Source organism: Colius striatus, chromosome 3, assembly GCF_028858725.1.
Source record: "Colius striatus isolate bColStr4 chromosome 3, bColStr4.1.hap1, whole genome shotgun sequence".
NCBI lineage: Eukaryota > Metazoa > Chordata > Aves > Coliiformes > Coliidae > Colius > Colius striatus.
The window spans coordinates 45065692-45080761 of NC_084761.1; the positions used below are offsets into that span (position 1 = coordinate 45065692).

Here is a 15070-nt window from a genome sequence, read left to right on the forward strand (position 1 = left end):
GGCTTACCTCGGCCACGCTCCTCCCCGCCGTTGCTGCGCAACGAGGGGAGACGAAAGCGGCTGAGAGGCAGCTCGGTACCCCCGGCTCGGCCCGCATTCCCCGGCTCAGGCAACGGCCGCGCCCTCCCGCTGAGCTCCCTCTTCAAGCTGTCCCTCAGGGAACCCCTGTGGCCCGGACGCGGCCCCGACGGGCCCGAGCCGTACACCTCCCACCCGCCTCGGCGAGGCTCCGGGCAGCCGCCTTTTAAAAAGCTCTGAGTCTCGGCAGTCGGAACCGGGACTAGCTTTCTGTGAATACCAGGGAGTAATGCAAAGCTGTGATTAGCCACAAGGACCCGACCGCGACTCCTACCAAGCACAAGACATATAAGCACAAAGAAGGGTCGGCCAGACCCCTGCACCAGAACGAGCACCGTATCACTCACGATCACCCAATTCAACACCTCTACCAGCCAGAGGGAGCAGAACAAGCCTCGTACAAACTACAGGTGCCAGAAATAAACATCAGCCAGAGATACGCACGGGAACTAGACTCTCACCAAGCACAGGCGGGAAGGAAAAACATGTATCAGTCGTATGCTGTAGGATTAGACGAAACACAGGAGTCAAAAAGTGCCTATCAGACATATGCAGTAGGACAAGATGCCTATCAAGCCTCTGAAAGTGGGCATGGTCCCTATCAGCCGCATGAACCAGGTTATGGTCTTTATCAGCCAGGATACGGTCCATATGATGATCAGATACCCGACCCCAAATCCCGAATGCTGGCAATTCAGAATGCAAAAGCCTATTTACTGAAGAGCAGCACAACATCTGGCCTGAACCTGTAAGTCTGAAAAATTAACATAATTGAAAGAAATAGTATGAGCAGAGAGAAAAGTAATGTTGGTGAAAGGGCAATGGGTCATGTTAAGAAAGGGAGGGATATCAGACAGATGTATATAGAATGGGAAAATGTTATAAATGCAATAGTTGATTGCTCTCTGATACTCGTGTGTGTCCAACATCTTTCAAAATACAAATTCCTACGGGAATTCTTAAGAGTTCAAAGGGAAATTATTTGATTAACAGTGTTTAAATTCAGCTTCAGCTCCTGAGGCAGGTGTGGTAAATAACAAAAATTGAAGATAGGACTACTCCTAAGTATATTAGAAACAGGCTAGTTTCAAGTCTAATTTCCCATGATGCTCCATCGTCCTCTTTCATCTAACTATTCCAATGATTTCTCCAAAGCTCTGGGTGATTAGCTTCTACTTTTGATATCAAAACCATCATATTCTAAGGCTTTTGTATATAAAAATAAAATATATAATGTTATACATAATATACTATTTCTATTGTAATATTTCCATTTTAATATTCTATTTCTGTTTATATGACAGATATGATCATCTTGCTAATGTGCTGACAAAGGTCCTGGATGAACAGCCCACAAACGCAGCAGACATAATTGAGAATATCAGTAAGGATGTGAAGTGGGCTCAGTTTCAGAAAAAAATGGACACTCTTCAAGATGAACATGACATTCTTCCAACATTTGAAGCTGCAGAAAAGCGTAAAGCTTTGTTCCTCAAGGGAAATGGCGAAGATGAAGAACTAGAAGAAGAGATAGTGAGTTATTATCAGGGAAAAATAGACCTCATAGTTACCAGGGAATGGATGGGAGGATGGTGGGAAGGGAAAAGAGGAAGAGAGAAAGTTGTGGTCTCCTTTGTAGTATTGCCTCTCACAGTACTATGTACCCTCTTTATAGCTGAGTTGAACCCCTACATAATTGTGAATAAGAAAACCCATCCAGTTACTTTGTTAGGATTTTTTTCTATACTAAATCTAATATCCTGAGCCTTTAAAATCATAGATGTTCTCAAGATCGTGAACAGAAAGTAAAGCTTACAATATCTCCCATATTGCCAGTCCAGCAGGGAACATTCCATCTAAATTTCTTTATCTAAAAGTGATGTTTCTTTACCTACAGTGACCATAATTCTGGACACCAGTTCGACAATATTACACACAGGTGCTACTGTAAAATGGTGAAGGGAAAATTTTGTGTGCTTCCAGCTCCAGCTGTGGTTACAATCTGTCTTTTTCCAACTGAAAACAAAAAAAATGTTTTAAATTAAGAACTATGAGAACTGAAAAAACACATCTTAAAACAGCGGATTTTTCAAGATTCAATTATTATAAGTAGAAGCTTTTCTATCCAAGGAAAAAGAATTCTTATAATAACCAAGGGAAGCTAATCAACAAGATGTTGATTTTAATATTGTTACCAGTGTATATTCAAATTAATTGCCATTGCAGAATACAAATACTAACAACAGAAGAGATAGTCTTTGACTTTTTTCATAGCCTGTTACTTATTTTACAGTAACAGTAAAAATATGATGGTAAAAATAGAAAAAAGGGTATTTCAGAAAGGAATTCTGAATTTTTCATATACCTGTCTGTCTTGCTTGGAAATATGAAACAGGTGAGGGCCAAAGCGATTCCATACAAATCTAGCACTACTATACAGAAATATTGTTGGAAATAAAATATGTATTAAACTGTCCCCAAATACATCTGACACAAACACAAGGAATCACGGTGATGCTGTTTGCAGGCATCAAGGCCTTTTACATAGCCGACAAGCCCTAGCACTGAAGTCCTTTGCAAATCCTGGGGACAAATTCTGACCTTCCTTATTTGGCAGTAATTGGGAGTTTCATTTCTGAAGTCCTGTATTCTAAAAGATGCAATTTATCTGTGTTCTCTTCTTTACCCTTAAAATGGCACTTTTAATTTTTCAAAATGATAGTAGGAGATGTAACGAATTAATGTCTGCAAAGTACTTTGAGAGAATGAGTGGCGCTCTGGGAAAGTGAAGTATAAAGTTCAGTGCATAACATGTTTAATTTTTCAAATAGATACATATTCTATTCTTTAGCTCTAACTCCTGATTTCTTTCCCAGGGAGAGACACCTCTACCTAATGTGATGGAAATGGCCTTTTATTTTGAACAGACTGGAATTGGCTTGAGCAAAGATGAATTCTATCACATATTCCTTGCCCTTAAAAAACTAATTAGTGGTCAGCCAATCCAGAGCTGCCGCTTCTGGGGCAAAATTTTGGGCCTGGAGATGAATTATATTATAGCTGAAGTACAGTACCTTGAGGGGGAAGAGGAAACAGAAGAGGAAGAAATTAGTGAGGAAGGAGGGAAAGAGATGGGTGAGATTGAAGCTGAAGATGAGGATGAGGAGAAAGAAAAAGAAGATGAACCACCAAAGTCCACCTATCAGCCTCCACCTGCCATCCCCAAAGAACAAAATGGAACTGGGGCTAATAAATACGTCTACTTTGTCTGTAATGAGCCAGGCAAACCCTGGGTAAAGCTTCCTCCAGTGACACCAGCCCAGATTGTCTGTGCCAGGAAAATCAAGAAGTTCTTCACTGGTAGGCTGGATGCTCCTATTATGAGCTTTCCTCCCTTCCCTGGAAATGAGGCCAACTACCTGCGTGCACAGATAGCTAGGATCTCAGCAGGAACCCATATCTCTCCCATTGGATTTTACCAGTTTTCAGAGGAGGAAACAGATGAAGAGGAGGAAGGAGAAAGAGCTACATATGAAGAAAACCCTGATTTTCAGCCTCTTTCTGTGGATGAAATGGTGGATTCTCTCTCAACATGGGTACACCACACACAGAGTATTCTCAAGCAGGTACGTTCTGGCATAGCTCACACTGGCCTTGGATACCAGTCACACTGTAACACAGGTTTTTGGAATGTGAAGGACACTCCTCATCTGTACTTTTGAACTATTCACCAGAAAGAGTCTTGAACTGAAATATCTTTCTACAGAAAATATATCTGCTCTAGTATATAATATGTAAATATGTTGCACATATGTACACCTAGCATATAATTATATGTATTTATATTTAAGAACCACCTAAACATGAAAATGAAAAAGCTTAAAAGCTTGGGAAATCAGGCTAGTGCTAGAAAGAGGTATTACTAATTTGACAGCCATCGCTGGAATACTTGCTGTCCAGTCCACCAATTCAAGAATTTTAGTCGAAGATAACAGCACATGGTAGAAAATAAGGTTTATTACCACCAAGACAATAGTTGTGAAAATAAAATCTATATGCATTAGAATCTTAAGATCATTTTGATATGTTCCTCTGACTGGCACCTGAAGAAAAAGGCAGACTGTAAAAGCAAGTGGCAAAGTACCTAAGTTAAGCATCTTAGTTTGCAGTAACTAGTAATCTAGCAAGGATGTAAACCCCATTTGGAAGGAATTGAAGACTACAAAATAACAAAAAGCTGATGACAAAGGTATAAGGTTGTTCTGAAATAGTAAGAAGGGATGAGGGAAGAATAAGGGATATAGAGAACGCTTTGTCAATATTCTGCCAACAACATACCAATTATGGATTATAGACTTTTCTTCCCTCCCTCTTTTAACTCTGTGTGTGTGTGTGTGTGTGTCTGAGACAATTATTTTCATTGGCTTACATTCTTTCAGTGATACATGTTTTTATTATTGTTGCATATCAATTACAGGGTCGCTGTGCTTGGTTTAATCCTTTTCAAAAATCAGAAGAAGAAGAAGAAGAAGAAGAGGAAGAGGAGGAGAACACAGAGGAGCCAGATGAAATACAGCAAGAAATAGGACCACCTCTTCTCACTCCACTCTCTGAAGATGAAGGTATTCTTCATGGAATATGAAGGTTTTGAGAGAGAGAGACTAGGAATGTTGGTATTTAGGTAATAAATTTTTGAAGTTACAGGACTCTGATGCTTCGTGCTGTTTGGTCCTTGTAAGGTAAGCACATTGTTTTACAAAATTGAACAAAAGCAATATGGTTAACAGTATTGACATTAAAACTGAAATAACTGGGTTTACTAATAAACCATCGTGTTGCGAATAAAGAGAACAAACACCTCAGACTTGTCAAGCTACTGCAAGTTCAAGACAGCTTACTACATGAAATACATCCGGCTTCTTTTCCATCATCTTTTTAGGGAAAAAGAAGTGTGTGTGCATGTGCAAAGAAATATACACACATACATGCATAGATATACTAGTAAAAATTTCAATCCTGTAGCATATTAATGCAACAAGTCATAGGAATATGGGAACCTAAACAGTAGATTACATCATCAGTAAATTATTTTTCTACTCTCCATCCTCTGATCAAGGTGAAATGTAACTATATAATGTATCCCTAAGTGATAAAAAGTCCTTGACAAAAGAAACAATGGTGGTTTTATTAGCATTCCTGTTTCCTCCCCATACATGCAAACCACCTGTTGGAATAAAGCACCTGCATTTATTGTTTCTGCCTTCTGGCTCTTCTAACACGTAATTTAATACAACTGTTGCTTGAATACTGGGAAAGTCTTGTCGTTCAGCCTTAAATAGAGGCTCCTAAGTCAATTTACTAATAGACTATGTGTGTCTGGCTGCTTCCAGGAATCCAGAACATCCCTGCTTGGACAGCTCAGCCCTCTACAAACCTGATCCCGCAACATGCCGTTGCAGTCCTCCGGTCTAACCGGTGGCCTGGAGCCTACGCCTTCACATCTGGCAAGTGCGTAGCTAGGTGACGTGGTTACAACACAGACTGTACATGCTGAATACAGATACCTGTCTAATGAAGTCAGGTTGCTTTATTTCATTGACTGAACTCTGGAGACTGATAGGAAAGGCCCCTTAAATGTGCACAGCAACAGTAAATATGTTCTTTAAGACTGAAAATGAGTAATCATTGCAAATGCTAGTATATAGTTAATGGATGCAAATGTTCAGTTAGTATTGGGGCACAGTCCTTGATTTAAAATCTAGATTCTTGAGTCTCTGGTACGTTCTACAAAACCAGCTACATTTTGTTTGTGTCCACTCCCCATGGTACATTTATTACCTCTGTGTGCTTTTCAGTGGGCACTGCAGGAGGTGTCAGAAACAGTGCAGTGTTGCCAACATGAAGCTGGACTTTTACTGCAATGTAGTGTAGTGACAGAGCATAGCCTTCATCATTTTAGCATGTGGAGGTTTTTAAGAGGAAGATGTTATGGTCACAGCAGTTAAAAAGAGGTGCTATCTTTTCAATACTGCTGTTAGAGGATACCTGCACAGCAGTGACTTTTTCTACAGCAGGTTAAGGAGGCCTGACAGTATCTCCAAGAATGTTTTGTCAGGGGAAGAATATGTGACCTTTGACTTTTCTTTCTCAGGAAATTTGGTAACATCTACTTTGGCTGGGGACACAAATACATCCCAGGCAATCACAACCCCACCCTGCCTCCGCCAGTGCAAGGAGAATACCCCAGCGGGCCAGAAACCACTGAGACCAGAGACCCCACTCTGGAAGAGGAACTGGCTTTCAAGGCTGCAAAAGAAGAAGCCTTAGCTGCAGCTGAGGAAGAGGAAGATGAGGAAGACATTGAGGATGAGGAGGAGGAAGATGATTAAAACATGGCAGAAAACAGTTTTATGATTTTAAATTAGTCATTAATTAGTTGACCTTAAATGCAATTGGAACAATCTTTTATGATTTCTGTAGGCTCCTCTTTGCAGCACCTTCCCCTCCTTCCACCCATAATGGTGTGAAGACAGCGTTGCCTTTGCCAGAGACAGAAGCCTTTGCCAGAGACAGGAGAAAAGGAGCCTTTATTCAGCAAGCAGGCAAACCTAGCCTGGGCCTGTTCCCAAAAATAACATCCCTGTCAAGTAACCACTATCTACCAAACGTCCATCTAGTACCATCTAGAACAAACGTTGTTGTTCTAACTTGCGATTCAGTACCTATACAAATTTTACTTAAACCTAAAAAAAAATAAACTTAATTGCCTTCGCAACTCCGTGTATCCTTGTGAAGGTGTATTGGGCACATTCAGGTGTAGGCCATGGAAGCACCAACCCGCCACGCTTCCCCAGCGCACGGGCCGCACTCATCGCAGCACGGCACCGCAGCGCTGGCCGGAACCATCGCGGGACTCTCAACAAAAGCGGGGAGAGCTCAGGGGCTCTTCAGCCATCTGTTCCTCACTACGCTTCCCGGCACCCCCCGTTAGCTTTCGGTAAGTGGTACGCTTCGCCGTGGCGTCTGCCCTGCGCGGGCCAATAGGAAGCAGCCTCGACAGTTCAAACTCCAGTGGCGGTTGGGTTGTTCTGTTGGTCGCTCTGCCTGCGGGCGGCCTGTGCTCAGCGGCCGCAGCGATGGCAGACGAGGGGGCCGTGACTGTCTGCGTGCGGGTACGGCCACTGATCGCCAGGTGAGGCTCCGCTTCAGCGAGAGGGCGCCGCCCCGGCCTGAGGGAAGTCTGCGGTGCTGTCCGCGGCCTCGCGGGTCCCTCGGCGGCCCTGGGTGTTGCTGTGCTCCCTGATTTCCAGCCAGGCCCCCGGGAGCGCCGCTACCTCCCTGCGAGGAGGGGGAGGCGGGGGCAGAAACGCGGCGTCCGGCTCCGTGGAGGATGGAGAGAGCCGGAAGAAACAGGGCTGGCCAGGGGCTGCGGGGAGCGGTACTCACTGTGACGGGGTAGACCCCCGTATAGGACCTGACTCCTAAGTTAATAGAGTTAATGGAATATTTCTTCTTTTAGGGAAAGTGCTCTAGGAGATAAAGTGTCACTCCACTGGAAAAGTGAAAATAATACTATTTCTGAAGTGGATGGTACAAAAGCATTCAGTTATGGTAAGAGTATGAAAGCAGTTGTTTCATTTTGATACTTACGTGGGCATTTGTTATTGTACTACTTCCATGTATCGGCTAACGTTAGTGACTTTTGCTTTTTGCAATGTCCATGAACCTTTTTTCCAAGTTAATAATTTTGAAGCTGTGCCATTGGGGCACGTGAGATTTCTGGTTTAGTCCATACCAGGAGTGTGCTTTTGAAATCACCTTCCTGACAGGTGTTGCATTGTCTGCTCTGGTTGCTGCTGCAGAGTGGGTTTGAAACATATTTGCTGGGTTCTTTTCATATGAATAATGGTTCCAAATAGACTAGACGAGGGAGAAGGGGATGGGGAAACCCAAACCAAAGTGGAAAAGTGCTGATGAGCAAAAGCAGACATACAGAGGGTAAAAACCTAAGAAATTAGAAGGACTCAGTTGACTGTAAACTAACATCATAACTCAGCTCACTGGAATTCGAACTGTTTGTCAGAGAAGGCCTTGAAGGCCCTGAATGTTGATAATGAAGAAGAAGCTGGTGTGCAGATAATTGCAGATAATAAGGAGTTGGAATGTGGAAAACAGACTTGTTTGCATCCTGCTCTGTGGCATGGAAATTTACCAGGAGACACTGTACAAGCGCAAGTTTGATGAGGGGATAGGTCATGAATATGTAATAGATGCTTATACACACCCCTACCTGTACATATAAGTAGCCCCTTGTTAGACAACAGGTGTGTGAGCTGGGCAGAATTACGTGCCTTGCACCCACTGGCACAATACATAGCTGCTTTATAACCCTTAACTGTGTTGTAGAGTTTGCTCCGCACGTCAGTGCCTAGTGGGGATTTTAGATCCTCATTGAATCTCTTCCTAGTGATACACTCGTTAATATGAACATGGCCACTACAAAAAGTTTTCCCAAATTATAGGTTCAATAAAATCATGCTTTGTGCCAGGAGTTTACCAAGTAGCCTGTCTTACCAGGCTTGCAATTTCTCATAAACTAGCTATAACAGGCTTTGTGATTAGATGAGATGACTGTTTAACTGTGTCCATTGTTCTTAGTTTTTTTACTCTGTTCTTCATATTGGTTCTGGGTTTAATATTTCATTTAAAAAGTAAACAAACAAAAAAGCCTGTGTTAGTAGTGTTTAAGTGATTGTACAGGAAGTCTAGTGTCTGTTTATTGGATCTGAAGTCAGTAATATGGAGTAAGATGACAGCCTAATTTTGACTTGCAGTACAAGGGATTCATGTGCTTTATTTTAATTTTTTTTTTAAGATCGTGTCTTTCACTCAAGTGACAATACTCAGCAGTTATATGAAGGTGTAGCTGTTCCAATTATACAGTCAGCTGTGCAAGGTTATAACGGTAAGTTTTAAAACTGTGTTTAAATCCTATCTGTGATGTTATTTTGTAAGTAGTTAGTAAAGCTTCACCATCTTTCTAGGCACAATTTTTGCTTATGGACAGACTGCTTCCGGGAAGACATACACAATGATGGGAAATGAAGATTCTGTGGGCATTATTCCTAAAGCAATTCAACACGTTTTCAAAATTATTTGTGAGGTGAGCAATTCTGTAAAATTTAAGTGGCTGAAAGCACTAATAATATTTTTGTTACATAAAAATTAATTTCAATGTCAAGGAGCTTATGAAGGAAATGAATTTATATTGGACTATATGTTGCAGTTGCTTTGCTAGTCTTGCAAAGGTGAGAGATTTTTTAAAAAGTGATAATTGGACTCTTAATTGGAATGAAAACAGAACAAAACTGAGGGGAGTTGTTAAACTTGCAAATATTCTAAACCTTGCTCATTGATGTGGTAGATAAGTTTATGTGAAGCTTGTGTTTATTTTGCTATTTTAACTTTTTTGAAAGTTATCAGTATTAAAAACTGTTTTAGTGGAATGAATATGACACTAAATTTACTTATTTCAGGCTTTCAAAAGAATCATAGGCCAATTGCTAAGCAAGGAAGTAAGGAGAAAGTGTAAGTTAAAACAGTGATTTCCAAAATATCATCTGCAGAGCACTTGCTTCTGCCTTGAGGATTTCAGGTAATTGTCATGAGTTACATGAAATAGTGTTCCTTTCAGGAGGTGCAGGGTACCTTAGAGGAACTATAAAAGTAACTAAACACAAGGAAACTGTCTCTGATGCTGTAGTCTTTGGGTCCACTGTACAGCCTTTCATCACCTGAGTATTCTCTACCAGGGAGGCAGAAGAAGAAGCAGCAGCTGCAAAGTAATTCTATGCAAGCAGAGAGAGAAGACTAGGTAGAGAGAGGAAAGAGCCTAAGCAGGAGAAAATTAGGCCCAGAAAAGGCATCTAAGTGAGAGAGCTAATGTCACGCTTATGTAGGGCAGTTTTGCTTTTTAAACTACTAAGAGTGGTACACCATATACACACCTGGAAAGAGGTGGGACAGAAGAAAAATTATTCTCTATTAGTAGATACTAACGTGCAAAGAGGATGGGGGAAAGTAATCTGGAAAGAAGTATCCAACCTTTGACTTTAGAATACTTGCCTTGAAAGGTGTTTATTGGTTAGCCTGTTATTTTTTTCTTTTGTTTTATTTTTGTTCTTTGAACATTAGATTCCAGATAGAGAATTCTTGCTACGGGTTTCTTACATGGAAATCTACAATGAAACCATTACAGATTTGCTTTGTGATATCAGGAAAAAGAAGCCTCTGGGAATTCGTGAGGATGTTAATGTAAGTGGATGTTATATAGCACAAGTATTGTAGCTGCTTGGAGTAAAAAGTTGTTTTTAAAAAAAGCTTTCAGGGGCATCTAGCTGAAAACTGTGTCTGTTCAATTGTTACCTTCAAAAATAGCGTGACTTTTGATGTAATACAATAAGGACAGTGAAGTTGGGCTTGCTGATGCTGGCTTATCTTTATACGTGTTTGTAAAAATAGACGTAATCCTTTAAATATGTTTTCCATGATAGTGTATTTGAACTTTAATAATGAATACCAAGAAGTTGTCTAGGTAATAAAACTGGTGCAGGTGTAATGTTAAGTCTCTAGGTCAGTGTGTTAGAAGTCTTCAACAGATACACAGTTACTTTAATAACATCTTCATTTAATCTAGAAAGTAGATATGCTTTTCTTCTACTGTAAACAGAATACCTTTTAGACTAGAAATATTCAGTAGGAAGATTGGTAGGGAAAATTAGATCTATATTAATACCATCTTCAGTTTGTTAATATAGACTATTGTAGCAAATCATAAAAATCAGTGGTTTGTTTGGGTTTTGGGTTGTTTTTTTATTTCAGTGCCCTTACTACTCAATGATTTTGTAACATGAGAAGAAGGGAGATTCATCAGTTGTACAACTAGGGCCTTGCAACATTTATTAAGAGTGGATTCCCTTAGAAATGTCCAGAAGGATACTTCTATTACCAGTCTTATTTTTAGAAACTTGCTGCATCTGTTTGATTCTTCTGCATTTAAGCTACACTTCTCATAAAGGTCTAAACGTTCCTTGTCTTGTGTTCAGAGTGAAAATACATTCAACTGATGTTTTTTCCTTTCAAGAAGAAAGCAAACTAGAACAAATACCATTATATTTGCTGGCAATGTTAATGTATCAAAGTGAGGTTTAAAGTTCAGTAGAATTTATTACTGTTTTTGTTCTTAAGAGGAATACTTATGTAGAAGATCTAATTGAAGAGGTGGTGGTTGCCCCAGAACAAGTTATGGAATGGATCAGAAAAGGAGAAAGTAAGTTATTTAGCCAATGTCAGCTGATATTGTAAAAACTCTGATGAATCAAGTGTATTTAAAATGGTAGGGTTTCTCTTTGAGCTGCTATTCAGAAATCCATGTTTTTCAGATAGTTTTAAAGTTGACTTTTGATAAACTGGAGATAACAGACAAAAATATAAGCAGAGGTGTTTTAATATTGTTTTTTAACAGAAAATCGCCATTATGGAGAAACAAAAATGAATGAACACAGCAGCCGTTCTCACACTATCTTCAGAATGGTAAAAAACATTTCACTGTTAGGAGGGGGTTGATTCTTTTTGAAGAGACAAAAACTTTATTTTGCCTTCCTCTTCTAGATTATAGAAAGCAGAGAACGAAGTGACCCTGCAAATGCGAACTGTGATGGAGCAGTGATGGTATCCCACTTGGTAAGTTGTACTGTTACTAGAGGTTACTAAATAGGCATTTTAGCCTGGGGACTTATCTAGAGGATATCTTTTCACCAAAGGGAGTTCTGGCATGGGAATAGTTCCTAGACAAGTCTTGCTGTGCTGGGGAGTGTTATGCCTGTCCCACGAGCATAAGGGGCTATTGTCAGAGTGCTCTTGCATTTCTCTACAACTGTTCCTGACGGCCAACAAGTCCAATTAAATAACTCATAAATTTGGTAATGATAAGGCTTCTCTTATCTTCCCATTTAATTGTTGTTAAAAGAAAATGTTGCCTATACCTGCAATGGCCAGAAAATCCTTTTTTTTTTTTTCCAAAAGTAACCCCACTTATCTCTTTGGATTCCTAGCATATGAAATATCTCGAACTGAAGGGAAGCAGCTGGGAGCTGCTGATATCTAGGAGAATGTTTTGGTTTCTGAAGCCTCTAGACACCCTTTCCTTGATTCTCAGAAAATAATCCAAATCAGTTGGAGGAATGAAATCAATGTGAAAGTATTAAGTGTTGATAAAGTCTGCATGAGCACTCTTATTCAGCATTGGAAATAGCGTTAAGTCCATTGCATGCATTGCGTAAGGAGCTTTCTGTTCTGGCTTCAGGAGGAAAAAGCTCTGGGATCTGAATGCAAATGCTGTTCATGTATCTGAGCAAACTACTGTCCAATTTTTTTTCTTTTTCCTTGCCACAGCTTATGGGATCTACTCTTCTTATACCACCCTCTGCCCCTTCTCTCTGTTCCAACCAACTTTGTAGTAAGCTCTGCTAAGGGGTGCAGAGGAAGAGGTGGTTTTGGCCTTTTTGGTCTGTTGCTACTTGGTGGAGTTAGTACAGGATGTTATCCTTCTGAAACAGAAACCAATTCAAGTGAGAACTACTTGCTCAGGCCAGTCATTGTAGGATGCTATCAAGTTCTATTTGCTTTTAAACCACACTTAAATTGAGGGTTTTCTTCCAGCTTTTTACTTTCTTTGACCCCACAATGACAGGCAAGAAGAGACATATGACTGATTCAGGACAGGGAGCTAGATTATTTAATCTAGGCTCTTTCCCATGACAGATTTGACCAGATCACATATGATTCTATGAATCTTTCTATAGCTGGAATCTATAGCTAAGACTTCTGTATTGAGAAACAATGTGTATCTGTTACTGTTGGGAAGGGGGAATTGCACTGCAAGTTTGAAATAGCATTCAAAGTGGCATAGAAGAGGTCATATTTCACTTAGACTTATTCCATGTGCTTATGTACCTTGAACATATTGCTTGGCATATGTGTGTGTAGTAACATGGGTTACTTCCAATAATGAGACATCTCTTGTATTTTTCTAAGTGTAACTGGCTTATGAAATTCTTAGCAGAGATTTAGAATGAAGGTCTGAAATTAAATTGCCTCAGAACTAACCTGTAAAATATTTAATAAATTTCCAGAACTTGGTAGATCTGGCAGGCAGTGAAAGAGCTAGTCAAACAGGATCTGAAGGTGAGTGTTAAATAAAGCTCTCTTGATGACCACTTCTGTTAGTTAACCCTTGGGAAAGACTACAATGGAAAGGAAGTGATTTGATCTGTGTCCTATCATGTTACTTATAAACAATAAGTTCCCTCTTTTCCCCTTGGTAACTAGTATCTATGAAAGAAAATACTGAAAACACTGTAAAGTGCAAACAATTAGACAGTAATACGGGAGTCATGCCCTAAACTAAGAACATGGAGATGAATCGGTGAAGATTTACTTGTAAAGAAATCATGAGAACCTTGTAGGGACTCATGTAAAGGTGAAAAGTAAATAGATGGTTCACTCTTTATCTAAGAAGATTGCTATCAGTGACAGCATGAAGCTGCATATAAATCTCTTTAGCATTTTTTAGAAAGTAACCTGAGAACACAACTCATCTCTTATAAGGAATAACACAAGTTGCATCTAAGGCTGGTTTGTTATGCTTACAGATGTAAATATGGGCGTTTGCAAAATGGGAAACAAAATTAAAGCTCTAATGACCTCCGCTATGTACTATGTAAAAATTAACGTTGATTTGTGATAGATTGCTATCTTATTTTGATGTACTTCAGCATAAATGATTGAATACTGACTACTGATGGGCCATAGTGCATTGTGGAACCTGACACTTAACTCTTGGATAATCCCTGTAAGCATAATGTAGCCCAAGAGCTTGACAGGTTGAAAACGTATCTTAATGTTGTTTTAAATTTAAAAGATAAATAACAGAAAAATGTACTGTGTGATACCCAGGTGTCCGACTGAAAGAGGGCTGCAATATAAACCGGAGCTTGTTCGTTCTGGGTCAAGTTATCAAGAAACTTTGTGATGACCCTTCTGGGTAAGCACTTAGACTTGTACACCTAAGATAAGTCATCAAGAAAATAAATTGAAATCTTTTTTGTGTAATCCTATCTTATGTAGGTAACTATTTCAAGTAACCTATTGCCTCCAAAAAAAGTGTTTGTGGGTTTTTTCTATTGGAAAAAAAAAAAAAATCTTTTTTTTCTTCCTGGTTTTTCTTCAGCTTCATAAATTACAGAGACAGCAAGCTGACTCGAATTCTGCAGAACTCACTTGGAGGAAATGCGAAGACAGTTATCATTTGTACAATTACTCCTGTTTCTTTTGATGAAACACTCAGTACTCTTCAGGTAAAACTTTGCAGTCATTTCAAGCATTATTCAGACTCGGCTTCATTGTAGACAGGCTGGAGGGATGTGTGATCTGCTGGACCTCTACTCACTTGAATCTTCTAAAGGTCCTCTACGGACCTCGAATTTGAAATACTTGTTTCATACACAGCATCTTTTCCCAGTTGTCATCTTGTGCTAGGTTGTCTCACTAGAGCTTTCTGGCAGTTGAAACAAAACTCTTTCACCTTGCATGCAGCAGATAATTTCTGTTCTCTCACTTGCCTTTTCCAAGTGCAGTTAGAACTAAAAGTCTTTGCTAACACAAGATGTTAGGTCCTACGGGAAAGGAGGGTAACAAAACAATTCACAAAATGTATTATTTAGGTAGGATTATCCTCGGAGGCTTCTTGCTTTTTTATTTTTTGATAAAAAATAACATGGTCTATTTTTGCTTAAAACTTGGGCTTCACTTTCTAGGTATTAATATCAAACAAAAACCTATTCTCTTTTCAGAGCATAGAATTTGTGAAAAATAAGGAAAAGTAAATATTTGTATTTGTTATGTTTTGTTCTTTATCTAATAAACTGTCCCT

The 15070-nt window shown here is 39.7% G+C and overlaps 2 protein-coding genes across 2 annotated transcripts in view; both read left to right on the top strand.

The window, feature by feature from the left end:
• The first annotated feature begins 563 nt into the window (after window positions 1-563).
• On the top strand, window positions 564-6467 carry LOC104562629 (radial spoke head protein 4 homolog A-like). Its single transcript, XM_010208780.2, has 6 exons — window positions 564-826; window positions 1383-1611; window positions 2955-3704; window positions 4556-4700; window positions 5469-5586; window positions 6230-6467. The coding sequence occupies exons 1-6, from the start codon at window positions 564-566 to the stop codon at window positions 6465-6467; spliced, it is 1743 nt and encodes a 580-aa protein (XP_010207082.2).
• A 747-nt stretch (window positions 6468-7214) lies between these two features.
• The window catches only part of CENPE (centromere protein E), a 35384-nt gene continuing 27528 nt past the window's right edge, over window positions 7215-15070 (top strand). The window contains exons 1-11 of the mRNA XM_061993340.1: window positions 7215-7270; window positions 7598-7689; window positions 8954-9043; window positions 9123-9241; window positions 10273-10392; window positions 11326-11407; window positions 11603-11670; window positions 11749-11820; window positions 13272-13323; window positions 14095-14182; window positions 14369-14495. Coding sequence (XP_061849324.1) covers window positions 7215-7270; window positions 7598-7689; window positions 8954-9043; window positions 9123-9241; window positions 10273-10392; window positions 11326-11407; window positions 11603-11670; window positions 11749-11820; window positions 13272-13323; window positions 14095-14182; window positions 14369-14495 — 966 coding nt within the window. The remainder of the gene's footprint in view (window positions 7271-7597; window positions 7690-8953; window positions 9044-9122; window positions 9242-10272; window positions 10393-11325; window positions 11408-11602; window positions 11671-11748; window positions 11821-13271; window positions 13324-14094; window positions 14183-14368; window positions 14496-15070) is intronic.

Coding starts and splice junctions, on each gene's coding strand:
- LOC104562629 (XM_010208780.2), top strand. CDS start 564: ATGTATCAGTCGTATGCTGTAGGATTAGACGAAACACAGGAGTCAAAA. Junction 827..1,382: donor ACAACATCTGGCCTGAACCT/GTAAGTCTGAAA, acceptor TTTATATGACAG/ATATGATCATCTTGCTAATG. Junction 4,701..5,468: donor TCCACTCTCTGAAGATGAAG/GTATTCTTCATG, acceptor GGCTGCTTCCAG/GAATCCAGAACATCCCTGCT.